At 35.8% G+C, this 26,665-nt stretch overlaps 1 protein-coding gene across 1 annotated transcript in view; it reads left to right on the plus strand.

Moving 5' to 3' along the window:
- Window positions 1-26,665, plus strand: part of LOC128663960 (rho GTPase-activating protein 7) — a 63,256-nt gene that overhangs the window by 17,914 nt on the left and 18,677 nt on the right. Inside the window, exons 2-9 of the mRNA XM_053718572.1 lie at window positions 9,534-9,605; window positions 10,154-10,235; window positions 11,732-11,795; window positions 12,131-13,503; window positions 15,042-15,185; window positions 15,281-15,440; window positions 16,153-16,351; window positions 19,499-19,718. Of these exons, the coding sequence (XP_053574547.1) occupies window positions 9,534-9,605; window positions 10,154-10,235; window positions 11,732-11,795; window positions 12,131-13,503; window positions 15,042-15,185; window positions 15,281-15,440; window positions 16,153-16,351; window positions 19,499-19,718 (2,314 nt within the window). The remainder of the gene's footprint in view (window positions 1-9,533; window positions 9,606-10,153; window positions 10,236-11,731; window positions 11,796-12,130; window positions 13,504-15,041; window positions 15,186-15,280; window positions 15,441-16,152; window positions 16,352-19,498; window positions 19,719-26,665) is intronic.

A 26,665-nucleotide genomic window follows, 5' to 3' on the forward strand; every position in this document is an offset into this window, starting at 1 on the left:
AGTATTTATACAAAATGTTTTTATTAGTCTGTATGTAGACTAAGATTGTGGTGCTTTTTTCAGTGTAATCAGCTCACTTATCTACAGCCTTAATTTTTTATAAAATCCCCATAAAACCAATGTTAAATGTACATGAAAGTCAGACATCTGTTTATTTCTGAAAATCATACCAAGGTATACTTAGAGGCAGCAATGCACAGCCAGGAGCTAGCTGGTGATTGGTGGCTGCACACATATGCCTTTTGACATTAGCCCACCAGATGGAAATTCCAGTAGTGCATTAATGCTCTTGATCTGACTTTAACTATGCATTTAACCCTTAGAGTATTTTATGTCCTTTTTAACGTTTATATGATACAAATACAGTTGCATGACCCCAAGAGGTATTTTCTAAATAATTAGCCAATCAGAAGTCAATTGCATATGTAGATACGTGTATGAATAAGTAAGAGCATTATAATCAGCCATTTTACAGGGAAATAATAATATTGCTGGTATGCTAACTTGTTGCAGATTTTAACTTCAAAGGTAAAATTGTAGAGTGCCTCCCTAAACATAGATATCTTCATTCTTATCTTTGTTAACATCCTGAGACAAATCAAATGTGACTGGTAAATGTGTTTATTATTATGACAAGTCTGATATAAAGCCAATTAAACATAGATATGAATGAATGCTTTTATTACCTCTCTCTCGTATCTCTTTAAGTAAATTCTGAGTGAATGAAAGTCTTTATACAGCAAACTTCCCTATATACATTGTGCTGCGGACGCACACGCCTTGTTGTAAAGCAAGTCACCCCTCATTTAGGTATGACAGATGCAAGATAAGTATGGTAAAAACTGCACGTAGGACTGAGCCGTCTCATAGTCGCTGCCAATTGTTCAGAGGATTTCTGACTTGTAGTTATGCAAAGGAAAGGTTTGGTTGCCCCCCACCCAGTATACAATATGATCAGTTATCACCACACCATCTGACTACAAAAACATCCTTCAGTACAAAGCCAAAACATAGTATAGAAGACCTCTATTGTTTAGTGGAAGCTCATGCGTGTATTGAAATCACTCTATATTGCTAGTAGTGAGGTTCAGTGCATGTTGAAATTTCAGTACATAACCATATCCACCCTTCTTTCATCAATAATTAGTTGTGCGTGAAGAATATAGACTAATATTCTTGACCCTTTTATGTCAGCAATGAAGTGATGGAGTAGATTTAAAGGGACAGTATACACCAATTTTCATTTAACTGCATGTAATAGACACTACTATAAAGAATAATATGCACAGATACTGATAAAAAAAATCCAGTATAAAACATTTAAAAACTTACTTAGAAGCTCCCAGTTTAGCTCTGTTGAAAAGGTTAGCTGGAACACCCACTGAAAGTGTTTGTATACCAAAAAGAGAAGACACCCCCCTCCCCCTTTCTCTGCATATGAAAATACTCTTTACAGAAACAGGAGCAAGCTGGAGTAGGTATACATCAGTATACTTCTAAAACTTTGGGGGTTGGTTAGGAGTCTGAAAATCAGTGCAATGTTATTTAAAAAAAAAAGAAGAGAACTATACTTTTTTTTAAAAAACAAACAAACTTTATAGGCTATAAAATTGGATCATCTACAAAACATTTATACAATGAACCTTTAAAGGGACATAAAACCCTACATTTTTCTTTAAAGGGACTTGAAACCCAAATATATTTTTTTATGATTGAGATAGAGAATACAATTTTAAGCAACTTTCTAATCTGTTTTATTCTCTTGGTATCATTTGTTGAAGGAGCAGCTATGCACTACTGGTTTCTAACTGAAACATGGGTGAGCCAATCACAATTGGTATATATATATGCAGCCATCAATCAACAGCTAGAAACTAGGTTCTCTGCTGCTCCTGAACTTGCCTAGATCTACCTTTCAGCAAAGGATAACAAGAGAAGGAAGCAAATTAAATAATAGAAGTAAATTGGAAAGTTGTTTGAAATGGTATGCTCTATCTGAATCATGAAATAACAATTTTGTGTTTCATGTCCCTTTAATGATTCAGAGAGACCATACAATTTTAAACTTTCTAATTTACTTAATCAAATATTCTTTGTTTTCTTGTTATCCTTTGTTGAAAAGCTGGGAGGTAAGCTCAGGCGTATGCACGTGTCTTCAGCACTATATGGCAGCAGTTTTGGAACTATGTTATAAATAAGCAAGAGCACTAGATTGCAGCACTATTTCCTGAAATGTAGTGTTTCAGGGATGTGCACACTACCTATCTACGTATCTCTTCAACAACATGAGAACGAAGCAAGTATTCTCTATCAGAATAATAAAAGAAAAATGTTGGGTTTTGTGTCCCTTTGATTGTATTGAAGCCAGGATACAGGAATTTGTGTGCATGCCCACAGTTCTATTTCACTTCTAAAAAAATATAGCAGGGTACTTGGGTTTGTATTTTGCTTTTCTACTCAATGCTTATTAAAGTTATCACCCTTTACTGAAGCAAATGCGTTTTATATTGCAAAAAAAAAACCTAACAAAAAACAAAACAAATATTTGATAGATTTCTCGGTCAGTGGCATCCTCGGCTTTAGGCACACTTGGATATTCTCCAGGCATACCAGTATTTTAACTTTTTACATGTTCCCCTTGACATTTGTTCTGTTATTTAGTTATTTCTCTACAACAAATTAGTGTAATTTTTTTTGACTAGTTAGTAGGTGAATATGAAAATGAGCATTTGTTGATTAGTCTCTCTGCCCTAGTTGGTTCATACTCTTCTGTAGCCCTTGTGTGTTATCATTTGGCAAGTGTTTGGGGAATATAGAAATTCTTCGCTATCATCGCTCTCTTAAGAAAGAAAAAAAAAAAGCTGAAACAATAAAATAACAACCAACCTCTTCAATGTCCAATTCAAAACAAAAGGGATTTGGATATGGAAATGCTACACATACGTCAGCTATTTATTTTGGCTTCTGGTATACTTGGGAACCGTGAGAAGCGTGAGAAGGCAGCAGATGTACGAATACTTCATTTCGGAGGGAGAACCAGAGAGTGTATTTGTATGATTTCATGAAAGGAAACATTTGGTGGGGTACATTTTATTAAGCATAGGTCACCATTTATTTGTCTTATTTTTTTTGTGTTAATTGCAGAAAAGGGTCTGTGCTAATGAGGATTCGCTGATTTAATAAAACCAAAATTTTCTTTCATGATTCAGATAGAATATACACTTTTAAACAACTTTCCAATTTATTTATATCAAATTTGCCTTATTCTCTCCATATAATTTGTTGAAGAAGCAACAATGCCGTCCTGGGAGCTAGCTGAATGCATTGGGTGAGCCAATAACATAAGGCATATATGTGCAGCCACCAATCAGCAGCTGCCAAGCCTTTCTAGATATCCTTTTCAACAATGAATACCAAGTGAACTAAATAAATTAGATAATAGGAGTAAACTGGAAAGTTGTTTAAAATCACATGCTTTATATGAATCTTGAAATAAAAAAAATGTGTTTCATGTCCCTTAAAATGATTAATTTTACCTGCTGGAGTGTTTACATATTGTTTACCTTTACTTGGTTATTTGAAATAGAAACAACTACCATTTATACTGCAATGATGAAAAACAAACACATTATATATATATATATATATATATATATATATATATATATATATATATATATATATATAGAAAAGCTACGTAAACATGACACAATAACACTAATTCATCTCCCAGTGGAGAGGTAGAAGAACGTGAGATATTTTGTATCTGAAATAGTTGGTTGTGCTCATTGAACTCCCTAGTCCTAATAAGCATTTCAATGCTTAATTTATGCTGCAGACTTAGCCAATTTTGATGGGCTTGTAATTGAGAACAGCAGGTGATGTTTTAATGAGCAAAGTCAGCTATTTCAAACACAAAAATAAACATGAAGGAACAATTTCCCATACATTTAATACACTGCAGTAGGCACTTAGAACACATTAAGGAAAAATACAATTTATAGTACTTTAATGAATTGTGTGTGATATTTTCATCTCCGCTCACCTGCAAGATTGTGGAATACACTTTAACAAATTATTGGATTTGGAGTTGAACGTGTCACATGTCTTTATTTACAAAAGATGCACATCCTAATGTTGTGCTCTATTAGTTGATTAAACTCACATACAAGTACAGCTGTAGTACGCTTCTTGCCTAGCTCCAATAAACAAATGTTTGATTCAGTTTTATAATAGAGTCCTCAGTATTATAGCTTGTTCCTAAATTTAAAATACTGATTGAAATTGCACTTAATCTATTTTTTAAATTGCACAGCCTTACAAAGATAAGGCTTCATTACCAAGAAGTACAAAGTTTGCTTATATGTTTATTATTTATTTGTGTAAGAAAAGGCTGTTTAAGCTGACATTACTGCAGTGCTGTTTTTATATATATATATATATATATATATATTTTATATTTTACTGGTGTAGATGGGACACAACTGCAAGTATGGAAACAAAACTGGACATAAACTGTTTTTTTTTCCTCTCTCTCTTCTACATGAAACAAAGAACAAAGTTGCCTATACTACACAGTCCCTTTTGCTATCAGTTTCTGGATCATTTTCATCAGTGCTGTGGGGGCATAATAGCCAGTCTATACATAGATGTGTGCGGAATGTGTACAATCCTAAAGCAGGGGAGCCTTTTATTAGTGCAGGTTGCAGGTGTCTCTGTCTGTCTGTCTGTCTGTCTGCCTTTCTATCCTCAAAATCATTTTACAAATCAGCATGTATATTATTACTATAGCTTACCAATACGTTGCCTTTGGGGGACCACAAACACTTTGCATCAAGGGCCTCTGTTGAGTAGGTCCGCTACTGATTTTAAAAATAAATTAATTTTATACATCCAGCCAGCTGGGGAACTACAGCAATTAAAAATTTCCCTTAGCTGGTTCCAAATGTTGAGATATTGTCTCCCCCACCTCTTAACTTTCATTATATTGAGTGTTTTACAGTAAATCTGTGTTCTGGGAATTTCTCCTCTCTGTTTATGTCTTATTTTGCCCGAAATGCTTTGAGAACTGCTTTTATTTTTTTAATTGTAATTTGCATTCTTTTGTGAGTTTCAACAAGCCTGTGAATTATACTAGCACACATTTACTGTAGATTCCATAATAATTGTTTCTGCTCAAGTCATTTTCTAAGCCATGAATCTAGCCTTAAATTAATACCCAGACTTTGAAGTAATACTAAAGGCAAATCCTCAGTGGTCTCACATGGGTTGTTCTCATATAATGAATGACAAGCTGGGAATGAGGATGCATCAGACTTCATTGTACTGTACACATTTGCACTGTAATGTGTTCCCATTGATCTGTTCTACCTTATGGATGGTATAACATTGTTTACAAATAGCTCTTTAATATTTATTTTGTCATTTGAAATAGCTGATTTTGCCTGTTGAAACAGCTTCCTATGCTGATATGTTCAGTTCTGCAGTTTTAGCTATAGTAAAGCTATGTAAACAAGACCCCCCCCCCCCCACCGACCCCCCCCCCATTTTTTCTAATGTGTTTAGAAAGCAAAATACTAGGCCAGCATCTTATGTATCTGCATGGGATATGGGTCAAAGACTGTGGGTGTAATAGACAAGAGGCATCAGCAGAAATCAGCATCTCAGTAGGAGTGCAAGAGAGAGTCTAGTCTGTTTGAAAGAATGTTCCTGCAGCTGCTTTAAATACAATTAACTCTTATCAGCTGCTTGCATGGGTACATTGTTACTGTGTGATTGTATGCATATATCTTTCATATAGGAAGCACTTGTTGGAATGCCACACAGTTTTGTTGCTCACAATTAAAGGGACTCTACATTTTCTCCCCTTTAATTTGTTCCCAATGATCCATTTTATGTTCTGGAGTCTATAAAATAGTTTACAAAAATCTCCTTTACCTTAGAAAACACTAGGATTTACCATCACTAAAAATAAAGGCCACCTTCATTCATCTGAAAAAAAAAATGGATGAAAATTTGCCTTAAAGAGACACTCAAGTCAAAATAAACTTTTATGAATCAGGATGAGCGTGCAGTTTTAAGACACTTTACAATTTACTTTCAATATAAAATTGTGCATAGTATTTTTATATTCACACATTCTACTGCTTATTTGACATTTATTGTATTATCTTTTTATTTTGTACTTGTTACTTATGCAATTCTACTGCATTGAGTGGTCCTCCCATTAATGTACTGCTGCTCTGTGCTGACTTTAACTATGTGTTTTATCTCTTCACAGGGGTTGTCCATTTTTATATTTACTTTCAGTTTCTAGCTAACTGGTATAAATAAACATAAACACAACAGGCACAACTGTTTTACATCCATATGTATTTGATAAAAGTAAAAGTTTTCTTTGCTACTTGATATTGAGCCCTAGACTGCTGCTGTGTCACATACAATTTGTAGACAAAATAGTACTCCTGTTGCTTTGTGTTTATTTATATGAGTGACAGTAACCAGAGGTTATTCACATGCACTGCAATTCTGTGTGCATGTGCAGTATTGTTTTTGTGTTTGGCTGTTTGCCAATCATTTCTAAATAAGTCAGCACTGCAATTCTGTGTGCATGTGCAGTATTGTTTTTGTGTTTGCCAATCATTTCTAAATAAGTCAGCACTGCAGTACTGGCAAGAATTGTTAGAATGATGATGTGATCACTGTTTTCTCCGAAAGGGTGTAATAAGCTCCAACATCTATGTATTAATTAAAATACTAATAATAATAAAAACTCTGCATACATCAATATACAACAAATGCCATAGTCTATTTTTGCTTGTTACGTAAACGATCCAGAAGCTATGTCATAAGTTACGCTTAAACGTTTTACATCTGTAAATACATGTATCCCTTTTAATATCCTACATTAAAAACTAACATCTGTATTAGATCTAACAGCCCAAAACAGTGATATCACTACAGTTAGACATCTGTACTCCTCATTATCCCCAGTTTGAGGCCCCACTGAAACAGCTGTGTAGCATGCTGGACAATGTGAACCATCCTGAATTTTCTCTTCCTTCTTTGCACCCTTCTGATTTTAATGGTATGTTCAGCGTCTCAAATCTACTAAACATGTTTACATATTTTAGGCATCTGGTGAGTGTTCTGTAATTCTGTAAGGGTTAGACTTTGACCCTGCTCCTGTGGGAATGTTAAAGCGTTGGCTCTAGAGTTTTATTAATTGCCACAAAATGAGCAGTTAATTCTCAACATCTGTTAGCCAGAAAGCAAGTACCAGAGTGACGTGACGTTTGGCGAGGGAAAAAAAAAAAACGGTGAAAGTGCATTTGGTATGCTTTTTGCACTACAAAAGTTATTTACAATATGGATGTAAAAAAAACAAGCTGACTGCACATCTGTCAGAAATATTGCTTACAAATTTAAAACAAAAAAATAAAAAACAATTTATTTTTTTGTAACTCATGGAAAGTGTTTGTAAATTAATTGGAAAGTGAAGAGGGATTTATTAGATTGCCCAGATTTTTTGTTTTGATCACATTAGATATTACTCTTTTATAAAACAAACAATATTACTAATATTTTTTTTATTGGCTAGAACTCTGCTTTAGTGGTTGTTTAGGGTAATACATCTATTCATATTATTTCACTGGTTTATTATTGACTACAGGGGGAACTGTGCCATAATACATTATTATGGTGCACACTTTTCAAATTAACTTTCATTTATGAAAAAATAATATGGCTGCCATTCATCACAAACTATTAAAATAGTATTGCACTGACAATATAATTTAGATTGTTATGTTAGAAATTGTATTCTATTATCAAAAATATTACTATAATTTTTTTTATAAACCACTGACAAAGGAAGTTAAGAAGCTGCGGTCTTATGTGGTGGACTGCAATCATCCTGATCCGATCGGGATGATTGACACCCCCTACTAGCGGCCGATTGGCCGCGAATGTACAGGGTAGGGCATTGCACAAGCATTTCACAAAAAATGCTTGTGCAATGATAAATGCCAACAGCGTATGCTGTCAGCATTTGGCGAGGTCGAGAGGACATGATTTGTTACAGCGAATCATGTCCGCTCGACCAATGATAAATCTACCCCATGGAGTAATGGCCAGTGCACCAATATTCAAGCTCAGAGAGGTGTTTATTGTGCTTATTAATACTTCATTTGTGTCATATAAGCCACTGCTGACTCTTTAGAAGGTGTAGTGTTTGAATACTGGTCCTCACAGGATATGTGCATATGCCACTGAAAAACAGAAATAAATTTTAGTACAAGCATTTTTGCTACTGGAAGTATATTGCAAAAAGTCTTCTGTTTAAAACTGAAATGCACCCATACACATTTAAATTTTGACTTTTATATCACTTTAGTATACTGATTATTTATTTTGTTCCATTTTCCTGTAAATTTTGGGTTGCCCAGTTCAGATACTACACGAGCCTAAATCAGATCTATATCAGTCAATAACTGGCCACAGCAAAGCTAATAAAATGTACTGCATCCAGATAAGGGTGGAGTAGATTGGCTATTAAGAACAGCAATTACAGCAAAAAGTTGTTAATTTAGAGAGTTTTTACTTTGGTTGACATTAATTACATGGTGTTTCATATCCCCTCTTGACTGTTTAACAATTTATTGTCTTTTTTGTGAATATTACTCTGTGACTATGCACATAATGGCGCAGCGTTGTTCAATATGGTGGCAGCTTATAAATAATAGTAATAAATTAAAAATTAAAGGGATAGAAAGGTCAAAATTAAAATGTGCATGGGTGCATTTCAATGTGAAATTGAAGCATTTTGCAATATACTTCCATTAGCAAAAATGCTTCTAGTAAAAGTTATTACAATTTTTCTGTGGCATACGCACATATCCTGAGAGGGCAGTGCACCAGTATTCAAACATCTCACATTTTCAGAGAGTCAGCGGTGACTTCAATTGTATGACACAAATTACATCTCCACATAAGCAATTCCTTTATTAATAATAATAATAATAATAATAATAATAATAATAATACTATTAATAATAGAAGACCACAATAAACAATTCTAAGTTCTATTTCAATTTGTTTGTTGTCATTTAAAAAGCTTTGAAAAATTCTGATTCAAGGTTAATCTATACTAGAGTGACCACACAGATGTAATGTATCAACAGTCCATTTAGGGTACAATTACTGTTCCCAGTTTAACACCTTTAAATGACTGACAATACATCTGTGTGTCTGCCTCTGGATTTTTTTCAGGACAAGTATATTTTGAGTTAAAAGCGATGTTGCCAAAAATAAAAATGTAATACACAATTAAACCAAAGTAATTTGTAACAAAATAGCAGTAATTGGTTACCAGTTGGCTTACAATTATCACAGGATGTTCTCAGAGAATCTAAAAATGTAAACCTGTTGCAGCTGTACATAGATCACAATGAATTAAGCACTCTTTTGGGAACTTAGATGTTACACAAAGTCTGTTTTTTTGGCTAAAATATGTTTTGTTTTGTTTTCTTCAGAAATTGAAGCCAAGGAGGCCTGTGATTGGCTGAGAGCAGCTGGGTTTCCACAATATGCTCAGTTATATGAAGGCAAGTATAGATTTATTAATTTTATTACAACCATTTAAACATTGAAGTTAGTTAGGACTAAGGTCTATAATTGAAATTCACATATGAAAATGGTGGCTGCACATTTTGTACAATTCTTTGAAGTTTTGGACACTTCTCAGCAAATAAACAAATAAGCTCTAATTGTTAACCCTTTTCAACCGTTAGGATGTTTTATGCCGTCCTAACTGCGCTGGGCTTTAGCGGCACTAGGACGGCATGAAACATCCTAGCCGTTTGGCTGTCTTGAAGCCATAGCCGCTTGCTAAATGGGATCGCAGGCTGGAGGGCATGCCTAGCATCATAGGCACTCCCCCTGACCTGATCCCATCATTGAAATAAGTTTACAAATTATTCCCGTCAGGAAAGGGGTTAACAGATCTTCCTTTAGATTGGTTATTCACCTGCCCTTTTGTTAACAAATAATTCAATTTAATTAAGTAAAAATAATATTATGGCTCAGAAAAAAGAAATATATGTATTTAAACATTTCACATTTTGTGTTGTTTTTTGTTTTTACTTTTTTTTAGACTTGCAGTTCCCCATTGACATTGAAATTGTGAAGAACGATCATGAATTTTTGGATCGAGATGCAATGGAATCTTTGTACAGGTAGATATCACACAGACATTTCTAGAGAGGGAACCATTTGTCATTCTATTTCTACCAAACTTAACGGAATATTAGAAATTAAACCTTTTTTTTTCTTCTTTTTTTTTTATTATACCAAGCATCTGGACTTACTATATGTCAGTTTAAACTATTAAAGGGACAGTCAACACCAACATTGTTATTGTTTAAAAAGATAGATAATGCCTTTACTACCAATTCCGTAGCTTTGCACAACCAACATTGTTATATTAATATACTTTATAACATTTAAGCCTCCACATTTCTGCCTATTTCTAAGCCACTACAGACAGTCTCTTAATCACATACTTTTTTATTTGCTTTTCACAACAGGAGAGTGCTAGTTCATGTGGGTCATATAGATAACATTGTGCTCTCTCCATTGGAGTTGTGCAGACCACTGCACTAGTTGACTAAAATGCAAGTCAATAGATAATAAATGAATAGCCATGTGATAAGACGGCTGCCAAAAAAGGCTTAGATACAAGGTAATCACAGAGGTTAAAAGTGTATTAATATAACCATATTGGCTGTTCAAAACTGGGGAATGAGTAATAAAGGGATTATCTATCTTTTTAAACAATAACATTTTTGGAATAGACTGTCCCTTTGATACATACTTTTTAGCTATTTATTTCTGTGTTATTTATATTAATCTTACTGGTTATACTCCATATTCTGTTAAAAAAAATGTTTTAGAAAACCAATTATCAGTTGCTTTTAGATAGTCTACGGCTCCAAATCAGTGTTTGGTACAAAATTATAATAATACAGTTACATCTTAATAGATCTTAATAATTGTGTGCAGCCATGTTTTTGCATTTATATAATTTCAAGCATTCTTATTGATATAATTTAAAGAGGCAGTTTAACCAAAAATGTTCTCCCTTTTAAATTGTTCCCAATTATCCATTTGACCTGCTAGAATGTATTAAATGATTTACAAGTAGCTTGTTTACCCTTATTTTGGCATTTGAAATAGCTGATTTAGCTTGTGGAATCCCAGCCTACACTGAAAGTTTCTATACTGGAGTCTCAGCTATTTACAAGCTTATGTAAACACAGCCAGCAGAAGAAATTACACTCCAAGTGGGGTCCAGGATAGTTAAGTAATAAAATGTTAATTTTTCAGTGTTCTCTCTAAGTATTAAGCTTTGGTTTACAAACAGATATAATATAATGAAGCAAGTGTGTGTACATAAAAGTGATAACATAATGAGATCTGATATTACCTGAAAGCTCAACCCATTTTAATAGGCAGTGGTTTAAAAGCACAAAACCAGCTAATTAATATACACAAATAAACCGGAAAATACAATTTCTCATACATTTGTATACTGTTCTAACAAGTCTTTGAAAATACATTAAGGGCAAAACTATTTTACAGTATACTGTCCCTTTAAAACTAATTTCCTGTAACATTTGTCAATTGGTACCAGAAGAAATATAATTTATTTAACTTATTTCTTTCCCATCAGGCGCTTGAACACATTGAACAAGTGTGCAACCATGAAAGTTGAAATCAGCCGTCAAAGAAAACGGGTATTTATTTATATTCTTTTAACAAGATTTAGGATAGGCACTGTACAAGAACAAGCATCTTGTCTAAATAATCTATAGTATATTTATATGCAAACATTATATTATATTTTTTGCTACCTAAATATTTTTTACAAATACTGAAATCTTAGAGCACCACAACATTTTAATGGTGCTTTTAAATGTAAATGATAATAAGTAATACAATTTTATTTTTCTACAAATCTTTTGTAAACCAAAAAAAACCCATTGATGAGGTGAACTGAACTTGTGTTGGATTTGTTGACCTGTGAAAATAATTAATTTACATGTGATTCTTTGATTATTTTTCTTTGTAGAGTGATGAATCAGAGGAGGACGAACCTTGTGCTATAAGCAATAAATGGTCCTATCAGAGACAAAGCCAAAGATGGTCTCGGTTGGAGAATTTTGATTGTCCTCGATCTGATGAAGCTTCCAGCATATCTGTGCCAAATAGTCCAGTGTTCAAATGTCCTAATGAGGATGCAACATTTTCAGATCATGGAGACAAAACTGATGTGACTTCATTACACAGCTCTAGTAGTGGGGAGAGTGACAGCTTTCCCAAAACATACGAAGAGCTAGAAACCAGTAGAAGTTCCTCAAGATGCTCTTCAGGCAAACTTATCTCTCCTGATACTAGTTTTAGCTATTCTCCTTGTCCTAGTGAGATGCTTAATATAATTAGTGAGGACAAACTGCTTGACAAACCACCAATTAAAAAAGGGAAAAGTCTTCTTCGAAAAATGGAAAAACTGCGCTTAAGGAGTTCAACTGTGAAGAGAAGTACCCACCCAAAAGATAAACTTACTATTAGTGGACCTGTTATACTCGATGGACTTGACGATGAGAAGCTGAGAAACCTCAACTGTGTGAACATTTCAGATCTCGCTGATGCTCAGAGTAAAGGGGGCTTCTCATGTTCTTCTCAAACATGTAGCAGCAGTAGCCCTTCTGAGAATAGCAGCACTGTAAGCACACCCAGTCCGATTATAAGAGCACGAAGCCACGCAAAAAGAGGTGGAATTTATGCAGAAGACTTTGACCCCTCAAAGCTTTCACTGTGGAATGATGTATCAGAACAGAATTTTAGGAATGAGAGACATATACATGAAAATCAGCTATTTCAAATACCACAAGGTCACAAGCCTGGGACATTTCCTAAAGCACTTACAAATAGCATTTTATCTCCAATGGACAACACTTCTGTAAACTGGAGAACTGGAAGTTTTCATGGTTGCAATAGGAACAGGAGGAGATCGAACAACTCTAGGGATTCTGATGCTCCTTCAAGTCCACTTTCACTTTTTGATAACCGGATGAGCATTTATGACAATGTACCAAACATTCCCTTCCATTTTGGTAAACTTGAGTCAACAGGAGATGATGATGTATTTTCAGAACTAGACAATGTGATGGAACATGTTAATGGACTAAGAAAGCTGGTCAGTGAATGGTCAGAAAAGTTCTCTGATGATGGGGACTCTGACTTTGCCAATGACTCAACTTCACCCTGTCCGTCTTCACCAAAAACAATCCATCTTGAAGTGAAGGAACATTTACATGACAAATCAAAAGTTATAGATCTTAGAGAGACAGACAGTTGCAAACCTTGTACAGACAGTGAATCTCCAACCTTGCCGTACATAACAATTTCAGAGATTGGATCTTCTTTAACAGATTGCAGTAGGTTAGTTATGTTTTCTGACTTTCATTTATGTAAATTGTAATGTTAAAGGGACAGTCAACACTAGAATTGTTGTTGTTTAAAAAGATAGATAATCCCTTTATTACCCATTCCCCAGTTTTGCATAACCAACACAGTTATAATAATACACGTTTTACCTAAGTAATTACCTTGTATCTAAGCCTCTGCAAACTGCCCCCTTATTTCAGTTATTTCGACAGACTTGCATTTTAGCCAATGAGTGCTTACTCCTAGGTAACTTCATGTGCGTGAGCTCAATGTTATCTATATGACACATGAACTGAAGCCCTCTAGTGGTGAAAAACTGTCAAAATTCATTCAGATTAGAGGCAGCCTTTAAAGGGACAGTAAAGACAAAACTAAACTTTCATGATTCAGATAGGGTATGCAATTTTAAACAGCTTTCCAATTTACTTTTATCATCAAATTTGCTTTGTTCCCTTGGTGGTATTTTTGAAAAGCTAAACCTAGCTAGCCTTAAACTGATTTCTAAACAGTTGAAAACCGCCTCCTAGCTCAGAGCATTTTGAAAGTTTTTCACAGTTAGACTGTGCTAGTTCACATGTGTCATATAGATAACATTGTGCTCACTCCCGTGAAGTTATTTAGGAGTCTTCACTGATTGACTACACTGAATGTCTGTCAAAGGCACTTAGATAAAGAGGCTGTCTGCAAAGGCTAAGATACAAGGTAATCACAGAGGTAAGAAATATATTAATATAACTGTGTTGGTTATGCAAAAATGGGGAATGTGTAATAAAGGGATTATCTATCTTTTTAAATAAGAAAAAGTTTGGTGTAGACTGTCCCTTTAAGGGCTTAGAAATTAGCATATGAGCCTACCTAGGTTTAGCTTTCAGCTAAGAATACCAAGTGAACAAAGCAAAATTGGTGATAAAAGTAAATTGGAAAGGTGTTTAAAATTACATAACCTATTTGAATCATGAAAGTTTATTTTGGACTTGACTGTCCCTTTAATGATCAGGGTCACCAAACAATTGACTTAAAAGGACATTAAACACACTGTAAATTCTAGATGCAATCATGTGTTCAAAGCTGAGAATGATGAGCAGCAGTGTTTAAGCACTGAAGAAAAAAGTGTAAAGTTTTAGTCTCTATAGCATAAAGAACCACAAATGTTGTATCCAAGGTTTCCCTCGCTATAAAAGCTTATTCTAATGTCATCTGCTTAAGCCAGTTAGTGACCCGCAGATTTCACAAACAGATCACAATTTTAGAAATTTTGGAGATAATTTTTTTTATATAGTAATAGGAGATTTGTAAGGAAACAGAGGCCCCTCTTAAATACATTGCTTTAAAGGCTGATACATTTGTCTGTGAAAACTGCAAATTTTCCACCTATCTTAAAAGCATCTGGATTGTGGTTTCCATTTTGTTATATTATACTAATCTCCAATTACTATATTTTTAATCACTAAATTGAAATAAATATTTTTGGTAACAAATTAACATATAATATAGTGCGCAGCCATTCATTTATTAAATTGTTTCCTATACAGACAAAGTCCAGAGCCTGAAAATCTTTCCCTGCTACTTGACAGCCAATCAGCAGCTAACCTGAACCGTATTCAGAAACTCTCTTTGCTGAAGCTAACGGCATTAATGGATAAATATTCCCCTTCCAGCAAGCAGGGATGGAACTGGTAAGATACGTTTATAACAATGTAATATATATTAGATTAACATATTAATTCTCCTCAGGTTCATCAAGGTTAATAAATGCATTCTTATTTTCTAGGACTGTTCCAAAGTTTATCAGAAAAATTAAGGCTCCTGACTATAAAGATAAAAATGTATTTGGTGTTCCATTTATTCTGAACGTGCAGCGGATGGGACATCCAATTCCTAAGAGCATCTTGCAGGCTATAGAATATCTCCGGATTCATTTTCTTGATCAGGTGTGTATTTCATACTCTATAAACCTGGGGGTAGATAAATGCTTAATGTAAGCAAGATTTGTTTAAAAACTTGGATTCAATAAGATGCTTTGCACCTTTGTTAAAATTTTGGGAGCCTATACCCCTCCAGCTTTTTCTGGGATTTTTTACCATGTGTCTGTCTGTAGAATATGTTGAGTACATTTTGACCTGAATATCTATGTGCAGAGACTGTGTGGAATAGATCCAAGGGCATTTCACATGTACCATATTTGTGTATGCCACTGAAACAGTAATATATTTTACTAGAAGCGTTATTGCTATTATATTGCAAGAAATGTTACTATTTATGTAAAAGTGAAATGCACCCATTCTGATCTTTATATCCCCTTAAGCATCTATCCTGTGAATTTTTTTAATATTTGTCATTTATTTAATACTAGTCCTAAAGCCCGTACACTGGCCAAAATCCCCATCCACTTGGATCCCCCCTCCCTCCTTCCCTGCCGCTCTCAATTTTTTTTTTTCTGTAGTGCAGCGGTCCCACCAGCTCCCCCCCTCTGCTGTCTGATCCTTCCGTATGGCCAGGTATGTTTGTCTCTACTGCGCATGACTGCATCAGACAAACATACCTGGCCTTTTATAATATAAGATAAGCTCTTTTTACAATAGCTGACATTTTTTTGCTGCACATTTTTTACAATGTTATCATGTTCCCCTTTTTTTGAATCAGGTTGGACTTTTCAGGAAGTCAGGAGTAAAATCTAGAATCCAGTCACTAAGAGAAATGAATGAACTGGATTCTTCTTTTGTGAACTATGAAGGACAGTCTGCATTTGATGTGGCAGATATGGTGAAACAGTATTTCCGAGATCTGCCTGAACCCATATTCACAAGCAAATTGTGTGAATCATTCTTGCATATTTATCAGTGTAAGTTTTTTACTATTATCTCACATTTAATCTACTGTTGCCAAGCTTAAAGGGACAGTCTACTCCAAAAAATGTTTTTATTATTTAAAAAGATAGATAATGCCTTAACTACCCATGTATCAGCTTTGCACAACCATCATTTTTATATTAATATACTTTATAACCTGTAAACCTCTAAATGTCTGCCCGTTTCTAAGTCCATGCAGGCTGTCTTTATCTCAGGGTATTTTTATAGCTTTTTACAGCGAGACACTGCTCATTCACGGGTGCCTTATTGATAGCATTGTGCTCACTTCTGTGGAGTTATTCATGAGTCAGCACTAATTAGCTTAAATGCAAGTTTGTTAATAGCACTGATATAAACAGGCAGTCTGCAGAGGCTTAGATACAAGGTAATTACAGGGTTAAAAAGTAAATTAAAGGGACATAAATCCCAATTTTTTCATGATTTAGATATAGAATACAATTTAAAAAATGTTTCAAATTTACTTCTATTATCAAATTTGCATCATTCTCAGGTAATTCTTTGTTGAAGAGATATCTAGATAAGTAGCGTGCAAATGTTTGCATCACTACATAACAGGAAATAGTGTTGCCATCTAGTGCTCTCTCTTATGAATAACATTATAGTGCTGCAGACACGTGCACAATTTCTGAACTTACCTTTTTGCTTTTCAACAAAGGACAACAAGAAAACAAAGAAAAATTAATAACGGAAGTAAATTGGACAGTAGTTTAAAATTGTACGTTCTATCTGAATCATGAAAGAAAATCTTGGGGTTTTATGTCCATTTAATATAACCTTGTTCATTGTGCAAAACTGGGGAATGGGTAATAAATGTATTATCTATCTTTTTTAAACAATAAACATTTTGGAGTAGACTAATAACTTTATAAATAATATATTTTTGAAAATAGATGGTGCTCTGGGGAAAGGAAATATTTGTTCTTTTGGGTATTTTAAAGTGTATTGAATTTTTAAAACTAGCTCTGAATACAACCACTTTGTGCTTTGCTGCTGTGGAGATGTACAGCCCTAGGAATAAAAGAAATGCAAAACAAATATATGTATGTAAGAGCGCTCAAAGGCTAAAGGTAAAACTAAGAAATAGTTCACATACAATAATAAAATGTGATACATATAGAATTCAAATGCTAAGTCTAAAAGAAAAACGCTAATAGCAACAAAGTGTATAGAAAATGACAATATTGTTATATTTAAAACAAACAGCATAAAAGAGAACTAAAAATAAGGAATATTGCCACCACTTAAGTCTCAAAAAAGACACGTTATCCACCTGCAGATGGAAAAAAAACGCCAACTACCATTAAGAGAAATTTGGCAACAGTGTCTCAAATACAAATTCCACAGCAGTGTATAGTTCGAGATCAGGATAGGTATCCTCAAGCGTATACTTGCACAGTACCTGGCTTCCAGACTAGAAGTGAACGGGGATGATACAAACTTTTCACAGCCGTTTAGCCTCCGCGTTTCTTTTCCTCTGCCGTTTTGGTCACATGTGCGTATGACGTCACAGAACTCCAATCGTTTTGGTAAACACTTGTTTCTTTGAAATTACAGCTGATCCGCTTTCACAAGTGTTGAGGTAAAGACAGCATCCGCGCTTTAGTGCAATCTAGCACGCAGGATGAATCCTCAAAGGCTTGTAGATGAAACTTTAAAGGCTTGTCTTTGTCTTGTCACTTAGTGCAAACTTTCTATTTTTAAAGGCTTGTCTTTAAGTAAATGTACCAAAGATGAATACCGCTAAGTCCTCCGTAAATATAGGGGAACACTTAACAGATGGTTATAGATTAATTCAAATCTGTACTGACTGCATAACATCAACACGTTTCTCCCTGCATGAGGGCTTTTTCAAGATTGGTACATTTACTTAAAGACAAGCCTTCAATATCGGAGACGTCCGATTTTTAGTACCTTGAGTTTTTACTATCAATAAATTGTCATTTTCTATACACTTTGTGGCTATTAGTGTTTTTCTATTAAACTTAGCATTTGAATTCTATATGTATCACGTTATTATTGTATGTGAACTATTTCTTAGTTTATACCTTTAGCCTTTGAGCGCTCTTACGTACATATATTTGTTTTGAGTTCTTCTTATTAGCCAGTGAGCAACTGATCCCTGGGATGACTTGTGCATGAACTTTCACTTAAAAATGTAATTTGAATACCATAAACTTGCTAAAATATTAAATTATTTTTTGTTCTTAAAGTATTTGAAATATAGTACATGTTTTTTGTCTTCTGATAAATGGATGTTCCTAGGTTAAACAAACAGAATTGTCTTTAACAGCCAGTGAGCTTTTATCCCAAGGACCAGTTGTTATGCACAAACACATTCTGTTAACTTTTTTTTTTTTCAAAATATTTTTAAATATTTAAAGGGACAGTCAAGTCCCAAAAAATGTTAATGTTTCAAATAGGGCATGTAATTTTAAACAACTTTCCAATTTACTTTTATTACCAATTTTGCTTTGCTCTTTTGGTATTGTATTCTTAGTTAAAAGCTAAACCTAGGAAGGCTCATGTGATAATTTCTAAGCCTTAAAGGCCGCCTCTTATCACTTGCTTTTTTATTTGCTTTTCACAACAGGGGAAAGCTAGTTCATGTAAACCATATAGATAAGATTGTGATCACGCCCGTGGATTGTGGCAGACACTGCACTAATTTGGCTAAAATGAAAGTCAATAGATAATAAATAAAATGTCATGTGATCAGGGGGCTGTCAGAAGATGCTTAGATACAAGTTAATCACAGAGGTAAAAAGTATGGTATATTAATATAACAGTGTTGGTTATGCAAAACTGGGGAATGGGTAATAAAGGGATTATCTATCTTTTAAAACAACAACAATTCTGGAGTTGACTGTCCCTTTAATTGCTACTATTTCATATGCAAAATATAAATACAAACACACACATATATATATATATATATATATATATATATATATATATTTACTTTTCTATTTGTGCTGGGAATTGCCTTGTATTTCAATAATATAACTCCAGATTTGCTTGTGAGCAGCTGCAAAAATGTGCCTGAAAAGGATTCACTACATAAAAGTGGTCATATTTTGAAGATTGTTAAACAATATTAAACGGGTGCTTTTCTCCTGCAGATTTACCTAAGGACCAACAGTTCTATGCTGTGCAAGCTGCTATCCTGTTGCTTCCAGATGAAAATCGTGAGGCCCTCAAAATCCTGTTGTGCTTCCTTAGAGATGTGGTTGCATGTGTAGATGAAAACCAAATGACTCCGACAAACATTGCAGTGTGTCTGGCACCTAGTCTGTTCCATCTCAACAGTCTTCGGAGGGAAAGCTCATCATCTTCGTCTAGGTATGGCTGAGGAATTGTACATTCTGGCATTATTTGTATCAACATAATCATGTGTTATGGCCACTATCATCATCATTTTTTTTTATTTATTTTTTTAACATCTTCATGGTTTTATAAGATTTTCTCTCTCTCTCAATCAATCAAGAACATTTTCTGTTTTGCAATCAAAGGACATACCCTTTGAAACACCTTTGAGTATATTTAGCATCTCCTTTGCTGTGGCCAGATATAAATGACCTATTTTAATGATCAAGTAATTCCCGTGTTGTAGGCAAGAGTTTTAATCTCTACACACAATAGTCTGAAATCTTTAGAGGCAGTCTAAAAACGAAATGTTCATTGTTAAAGGGACATCTTACCAATATGCTAAATCACTTGAAAGTGATGCAGCATATCTGGAAGAAGATGGCTAGAAAATATCACATGAGCATATCAATGTAAAAAAATATATATTTTACCAGCTCATCAAAGTAATTGCCTTGTGAGCAATTATTTTTCAGGTACTCTTTTTACTGTCATCTGCATTGGGAAAAAACAGCTAATGAGGATTATCAGTGCTGAGTTCACACTTTGCTTTACTGATCTTGTGGGATTTCACCACAATCGTTTGCGATTTCATAATAAATTTCCTTACAATTTAGGAGGAAAATAAAGTGACCGTGTCTTTATATGCTAGATCAGACATCCTCAAACTTGGCCCTCCAGAGGTTTTGGAACTGCATTTCCCATGATGCTCAGCCAGCTGATATGATGGCTGAGCATCATGGGAAATTTAGTTCCAAAACCTCTGGAGGGCCAAGTCTGAGGATGTCTGTGCTAGATGCCCATTCCCTTGCTTCCTGAGACAAGCATCCTGATTGGACTCCAAACATTTTATAAGGAATTAAAATAAGGTTTAACCCCTTAATGACAACTGACGTACCAGGTACGTCCTGCAAAAACTTGCTGTTAGTGACAATGGACGTACCTGGTACGTCAGTTGTCTAAGAGAGTGCTGGAAGCGATCGCAATCGCTTCCAGCAGCTCTCAGGGTATTGCAGTGATGCCTCGATATTGAGGCATCCTGCAATACCCTTTAAAAAGCATCCGATGCAGAGAGAGCCACTCTGTGGCCCTCTCTGCACCGGTAGCGATGGGGCCGTTCGTTGGTGGGTGGGAGCTTACAGGGAGGAGGGTGGGCGGCCCATCGCTACCCGGCATCCGGTTCCTTCAAGTGCATTGTGCACGCCGGATGCCGGGAGCATGCAGGGGGCTGCGTGCACGCGCGCGTGTGTGCGCGCGCGCAGCAATCACTGGCACTGCCACCAATGAATTTTGGTAAGAGGGAGGGGGGCAGTAAACAGTAAATTTTTTTTAATAATAATAGGATCTGGTAGGGTTAGGGGGGTGGGGGGTACTGGGGGGGGCAGCTACACTACAGAAAAAATGGGAAAAAAACATTTAAAAATAAAAAAAAAACACTTTATTTTTTGGGGAAAACTGGGTACTGGCAGACAGCTGCCAGTACCCAAGATGGTGGCAATTAGGTAGGTGGGGAGGGTTAGAGAGGTGTTTGGGGGGGATCAGGGAGGTTGGGGGTTAAGGCAGGGGTCCATCACAGCTGAATAATTAAAAAAAAAACAAAAAAAAAAAAAAACACCTTTTATTTTAGTACTGGCAGACTTTCTGCCAGTACTTAAGATGGCGGGGACAATTGTGGGGTGGGGGAGGGAAGAGAGCTGTCTGGGAGGGATCAGGGGGTGGGATGTGTCAGGTGGGAGGCTAATCTCTACACTAAAGCTAAAATTAACCCTGCAAGCTCTCTACAAGCTACCTAATTAACCCCTTCACTGCTGGGCTTAATACAAGTGTGGTGCGCAGCAGCATTTAGCGGCCTCCTAATTGCCAAAAAGCAACGCCAAAGCCATATATGTCTGCTATTTCTGAACAAAGGAGATCCCAGAGAAGCATTTACAACCATTTGTGCCATAATTGCACAAGCTGTTTGTAAATAATTTAAGTGAGAAACCTACAATTTTGAAAAATGTCACTTTTTTTTTTATTTGCTCGCATTTGGCGGTGAAATGGTGGCATGAAATATACCAAAATGGGCCTAGATCAATACTTTGGGTTGTCTACTACACTACACTAAAGCTAAAATTAACCCTTCAAGGTCCCTACAAGATCCCTAATTAACCCCTTCACTGCTGGGCATAATACACGTGTGGTGCGCAGCTGCATTTAGCGGCCTTCTAATTACCAAAAAGCAACGCCAAAGCCATATATGTCTGCTATTTCTGAACAAAGGGGATCCCAGAGAAGCATTTACAACCATCTGTGCCATAATTGCACAAACTGTTTGTAAATAAGTTCAGTGAGAAACCTAAAGTTTGTGACAAAATTTGTGAAAAAGTGAACAATTTTTTTTATTTGCTCGCATTTGGCAGTGAAATGGTGGCATGAAATATACCAAAATGGGCATAAATCAATACTTTGGGTTGTCTTCTAAAAAAAAATATATACATGTCAAGGGATATTCAGGGATTCCGGACAGATATCAGTGTTCCAATGTAACTAGCGCTAATTTTGAAAAAAAGTGGTTTGGAAATAGCAAAGTTCTACTTGTACTTATTGCCCTATAACTTGCAAAAAAAGCAAACAACATGTAACCATTGGGTATTTCTAAACTCAGGACAAAATTTAGAAACTATTTAGCATGGGTGTTTTTTGGTGGTTGTAGATGTGTAACAGATTTTGGAGGTCAAAGTTAGAAAAAGTGTGTTTTTTTCCATTTTTTCCTCATATTTTATATATTTTTTATAATAAATTATAAGATGTGATAAAAAAATGGTATCTTTAGAAAGTCCATTTAATGGCAAAAAAAAAACGGTATATAATATGTGTGGGTACAGTAAATGAGTAAGAGGAAAATTACAGCTAAACACAAACACTGCAGAAATTTAAAAATAGCCATTGTCATTAAGGGTAAGAAAACTGAAAAATGGTCCGGTCATTAAGGGGTTAAAGGGACACTGAACCCAAAATTTTTATTTTGTAATTCAGAAAGAGCATGCAATTTTAAGCAACTTTCTAATTTACTCCTATTATCAATTTTTCTTCGTTCTCTTGCTATCTTTATTTGGAAAAAGAAGGCATCTAAGCTTTTTTTGGGTTCAGTACTCTGGACAGCACTTTTTTATTGGTGATGAATTTATCCACCAATCAGCAAGGACAACCCAGGTTGTTCACCAAAAATGGGCCGGCATCTAAACTTACATTCTTGCATTTCAAATAAAGATACCGAGAGAATGAAGAAAATTTTATAATAGGAGTAAATTAGAAAGTTGCTTAAAATTTCATGCTCAATCTGAATCACGAAAGAAACATTTTGGTTACAGTGTCCCTTTAATGCATTTTTAAGCAAGAAATATTTACTGATGAAGATGTAGGAAACAGAGAATTGGAGGATATCCTGTACGGGTGCCTCTTGGGATATGTACAGTTACAAGTTCACATAATCGTATCATGTTGTGCAGATAGTGGAATTTGGTGCAAGCAACAGAAATTTAACAAACTATTTGCAAATGAAACAGTTATTTATGTATAAGTAAAGTATATATTTTGATTAATAGTCTTTATAAAATATATCTCCCTCCAAAAGAAAATAAAAAATCCGATAGGAATACCCTTAATGAGTGTTCAAGTTACTAAAAAAATATATAGAAATAACTTAAAGCAGTTCTCACTATCTTCATCTATTATCTTTTTCCGTTGAATAAATTCAGAGACTTTTATTGTTGATTTTGTTTCACTTTCCTAAGAAGTCTGCTTTAAACTATAGTCACACATATCTGTTAATATTTAATTATCAGATTTAGTCTTCAAACATAGCATAATGTGTAAAGAACTATGGCTCCGGGGATTAAAGTCTTATCACTTGTGGCTGTGTGAGGTTAGCCAGTATGACTGTTTTTAGATAACGAAAGAGGAAATGTGTTGTAATTATATCATATAAAAACCTTTTATTCGGTAGTTCAACACCATATGCTCACAAGCACCAGAGCCAACTAAAGATAGCAGTTTAAGAGAATTTCTGATAATTACTTTGAACTCAATTACATTCGGAAATGTTAGGGATTACTTAAAGCGACAGTGTACCGTAAAAATGTTCTCCCCTTTAAAGGACCACTCAATGCAGTAGAATTGCATAATTAACAAGTGTATCATAAAAAGATAATGCAATAACCCCTACTTTGAATTTCACAAAAGCAGTAGATTATTTTCTCCAACATAGGTGTGTCCGGTCCACGGCGTCATCCTTACTTGTGGGATATTCTCTTCCCCAACAGGAAATGGCAAAGAGCCCAGCAAAGCTGGTCACATGATCCCTCCTAGGCTCCGCCTACCCCAGTCATTCTCTTTGCCGTTGTACAGGCAACATCTCCACGGAGATGGCTTAGAGTTTTTTAGTGTTTAACTGTAGTTTTTCATTATTCAATCAAGAGTTTGTTATTTTCAAATAGTGCTGGTACGTACTATTTACTCAGAAACAGAAAAGAGATGAAGAATTCTGTTTGTATGAGGAAAATGATTTTAGCAACCGTAACTAAAATCCATGGCTGTTCCACACAGGACTGTTGAGAGCAATTAACTTCAGTTGGGGGAACAGTTTGCAGTCCCTTGCTGCTTGAGGTATGACACATTCTAACAAGACGATGTAATGCTGGAAGCTGTCATTTTCCCTATGGGATCCGGTAAGCCATGTTTATTACGATTGTAAATAAGGGCTTCACAAGGGCTTATTTAAACTGTAGACTTTTTCTGGGCTAAATCGATTGATTATTAACACATATTTAGCCTTGAGGAATCATTTTATCTGGGTATTTTGATATAATAATATCGGCAGGCACTGTTTTAGACACCTTATTCTTTAGGGGCTTTCCCAAAGCATAGGCAGAGTCTCATTTTCGCGCCGGTGTTGCGCACTTGTTTTTGAGAGGCATGGCATGCAGTCGCATGTGAGAGGAGCTCTGATACTTATAAAAGACTTCTGAAGGCGTCATTTGGTATCGTATTCCCCTTTGGGTTTGGTTGGGTCTCAGCAAAGCAGATACCAGGGACTGTAAAGGGGTTTAAAGCTTAAAACGGCTCCGGTTCCGTTATTTTAAGGGTTAAAGCTTCCAAAATTGGTGTGCAATATTTTCAAGGCTTTAAGACGCTGTGGTGAAAATTTGGTGAATTTTGAACAATTCCTTCATGTTTTTTCGCAATTGCAGTAATAAAGTGTGTTCAGTTTAAAATTTAAAGTGACAGTAACGGTTTTATTTTAAAACGTTTTTTGTGCTTTCTGATCAAGTTTATGCCTGTTTAACATGTCTGAACTACCAGATAGACTGTGTTCTGAATGTGGGGAAGCCAGAATTCCTATTCATTTAAATAAATGTGATTTATGTGATAATGACAATGATGCCCAAGATGATTCCTCAAGTGAGGGGAGTAAGCATGGTACTGCATCATTCCCTCCTTCGTCTACACGAGTCTTGCCCACTCAGGAGGCCCCTAGTACATCTAGCGCGCCAATACTCCTTACTATGCAACAATTAACGGCTGTAATGGATAATTCTGTCAAAAACATTTTAGCCAAAATTAACCCTTGTCAGCGTAAGCGTGGCTGCTCTGTTTTAGTTACTGAAGAGCATGACGACGCTGATATTAATATCTCTGAAGGGCCCCTAACCCAATCTGAGGGGGCCAGGGAGGTTTTGTCTGAGGGAGAAATTACTGATTTAGGGAACATTTCTCAGCAGGCTGAATCTGATGTGATTACATTTAAATTTAAATTGGAACATCTCCGCATTTTGCTTAAGGAGGTATTATCCACTCTGGATGATTGTGAAAATTTAGTCATCCCAGAGAAACTATGTAAAATGGACAAGTTCCTAGAGGTGCCGGGGCTCCCAGAAGCTTTTCCTATACCCAAGCGGGTGGCGGACATTGTTAATAAAGAATGGGAAAGGCCCGGTATTCCTTTCGTCCCTCCCCCCATATTTAAAAAATTGTTTCCTATGGTCGACCCCAGAAAGGACTTATGGCAGTCAGTCCCCAAGGTCGAGGGAGCGGTTTCTACTTTAAACAAACGCACCACTATTCCCATAGAGGATAGTTGTGCTTTCAAAGATCCTATGGATAAAAAATTAGAAGGTTTGCTTAAAAAGATGTTTGTTCAGCAGGGTTACCTTCTACAACCCATTTCATGCATTGTCCCTGTCACTACTGCCGCATATTTCTGGTTTGATGAACTGCTTAAGGTGCTCGATAGTGACTCTCCTCCTTATGAGGAGATTATGGACAGAATCAATGCTCTCAAATTGGCTAATTCTTTCACTCTAGACGCCTCTTTGCAATTGGCTAAGTTAGCGGCTAAGAACTCTGGGTTTGCTATTGTGGCGCGCAGAGCGCTTTGGTTGAAATCTTGGTCGGCTGATGCGTCTTCCAAGAACAAGCTACTAAACATTCCTTTCAAGGGGAAAACGCTGTTTGGTCCTGACTTGAAAGAGATTATCTCTGATATCACTGGGGGTAAGGGCCACGCCCTTCCTCAGGATCGGCCCTTCAAGGCAAAAAATAGACCTAATTTTCGTCCCTTTCGTAAAAACGGACCAGCCCAAGGTGCTACGTCCTCTAAGCAAGAGGGTAATACTTCTCAGGCCAAGCCAGCTTGGAGACCAATGCAAGGCTGGAACAAGGGAAAGCAGGCCAAGAAACCTGCCACTGCTACCAAGACAGCATGAAATATTGGCCCCCGATCCGGGACCGGATCTGGTGGGGGGCAGACTCTCTCTCTTCGCTCAGGCTTGGGCAAGAGATGTTCTGGATCCTTGGGCGCTAGAAATAGTCTCCCAGGGTTATCTTCTGGAATTCAAGGGACTTCCCCCAAGGGGGAGGTTCCACAGGTCGCAGTTGTCTTC

The sequence above is a fragment of the Bombina bombina genome, chromosome 6 (genome assembly GCF_027579735.1).
Source record: "Bombina bombina isolate aBomBom1 chromosome 6, aBomBom1.pri, whole genome shotgun sequence".
Lineage (NCBI taxonomy): Eukaryota > Metazoa > Chordata > Amphibia > Anura > Bombinatoridae > Bombina > Bombina bombina.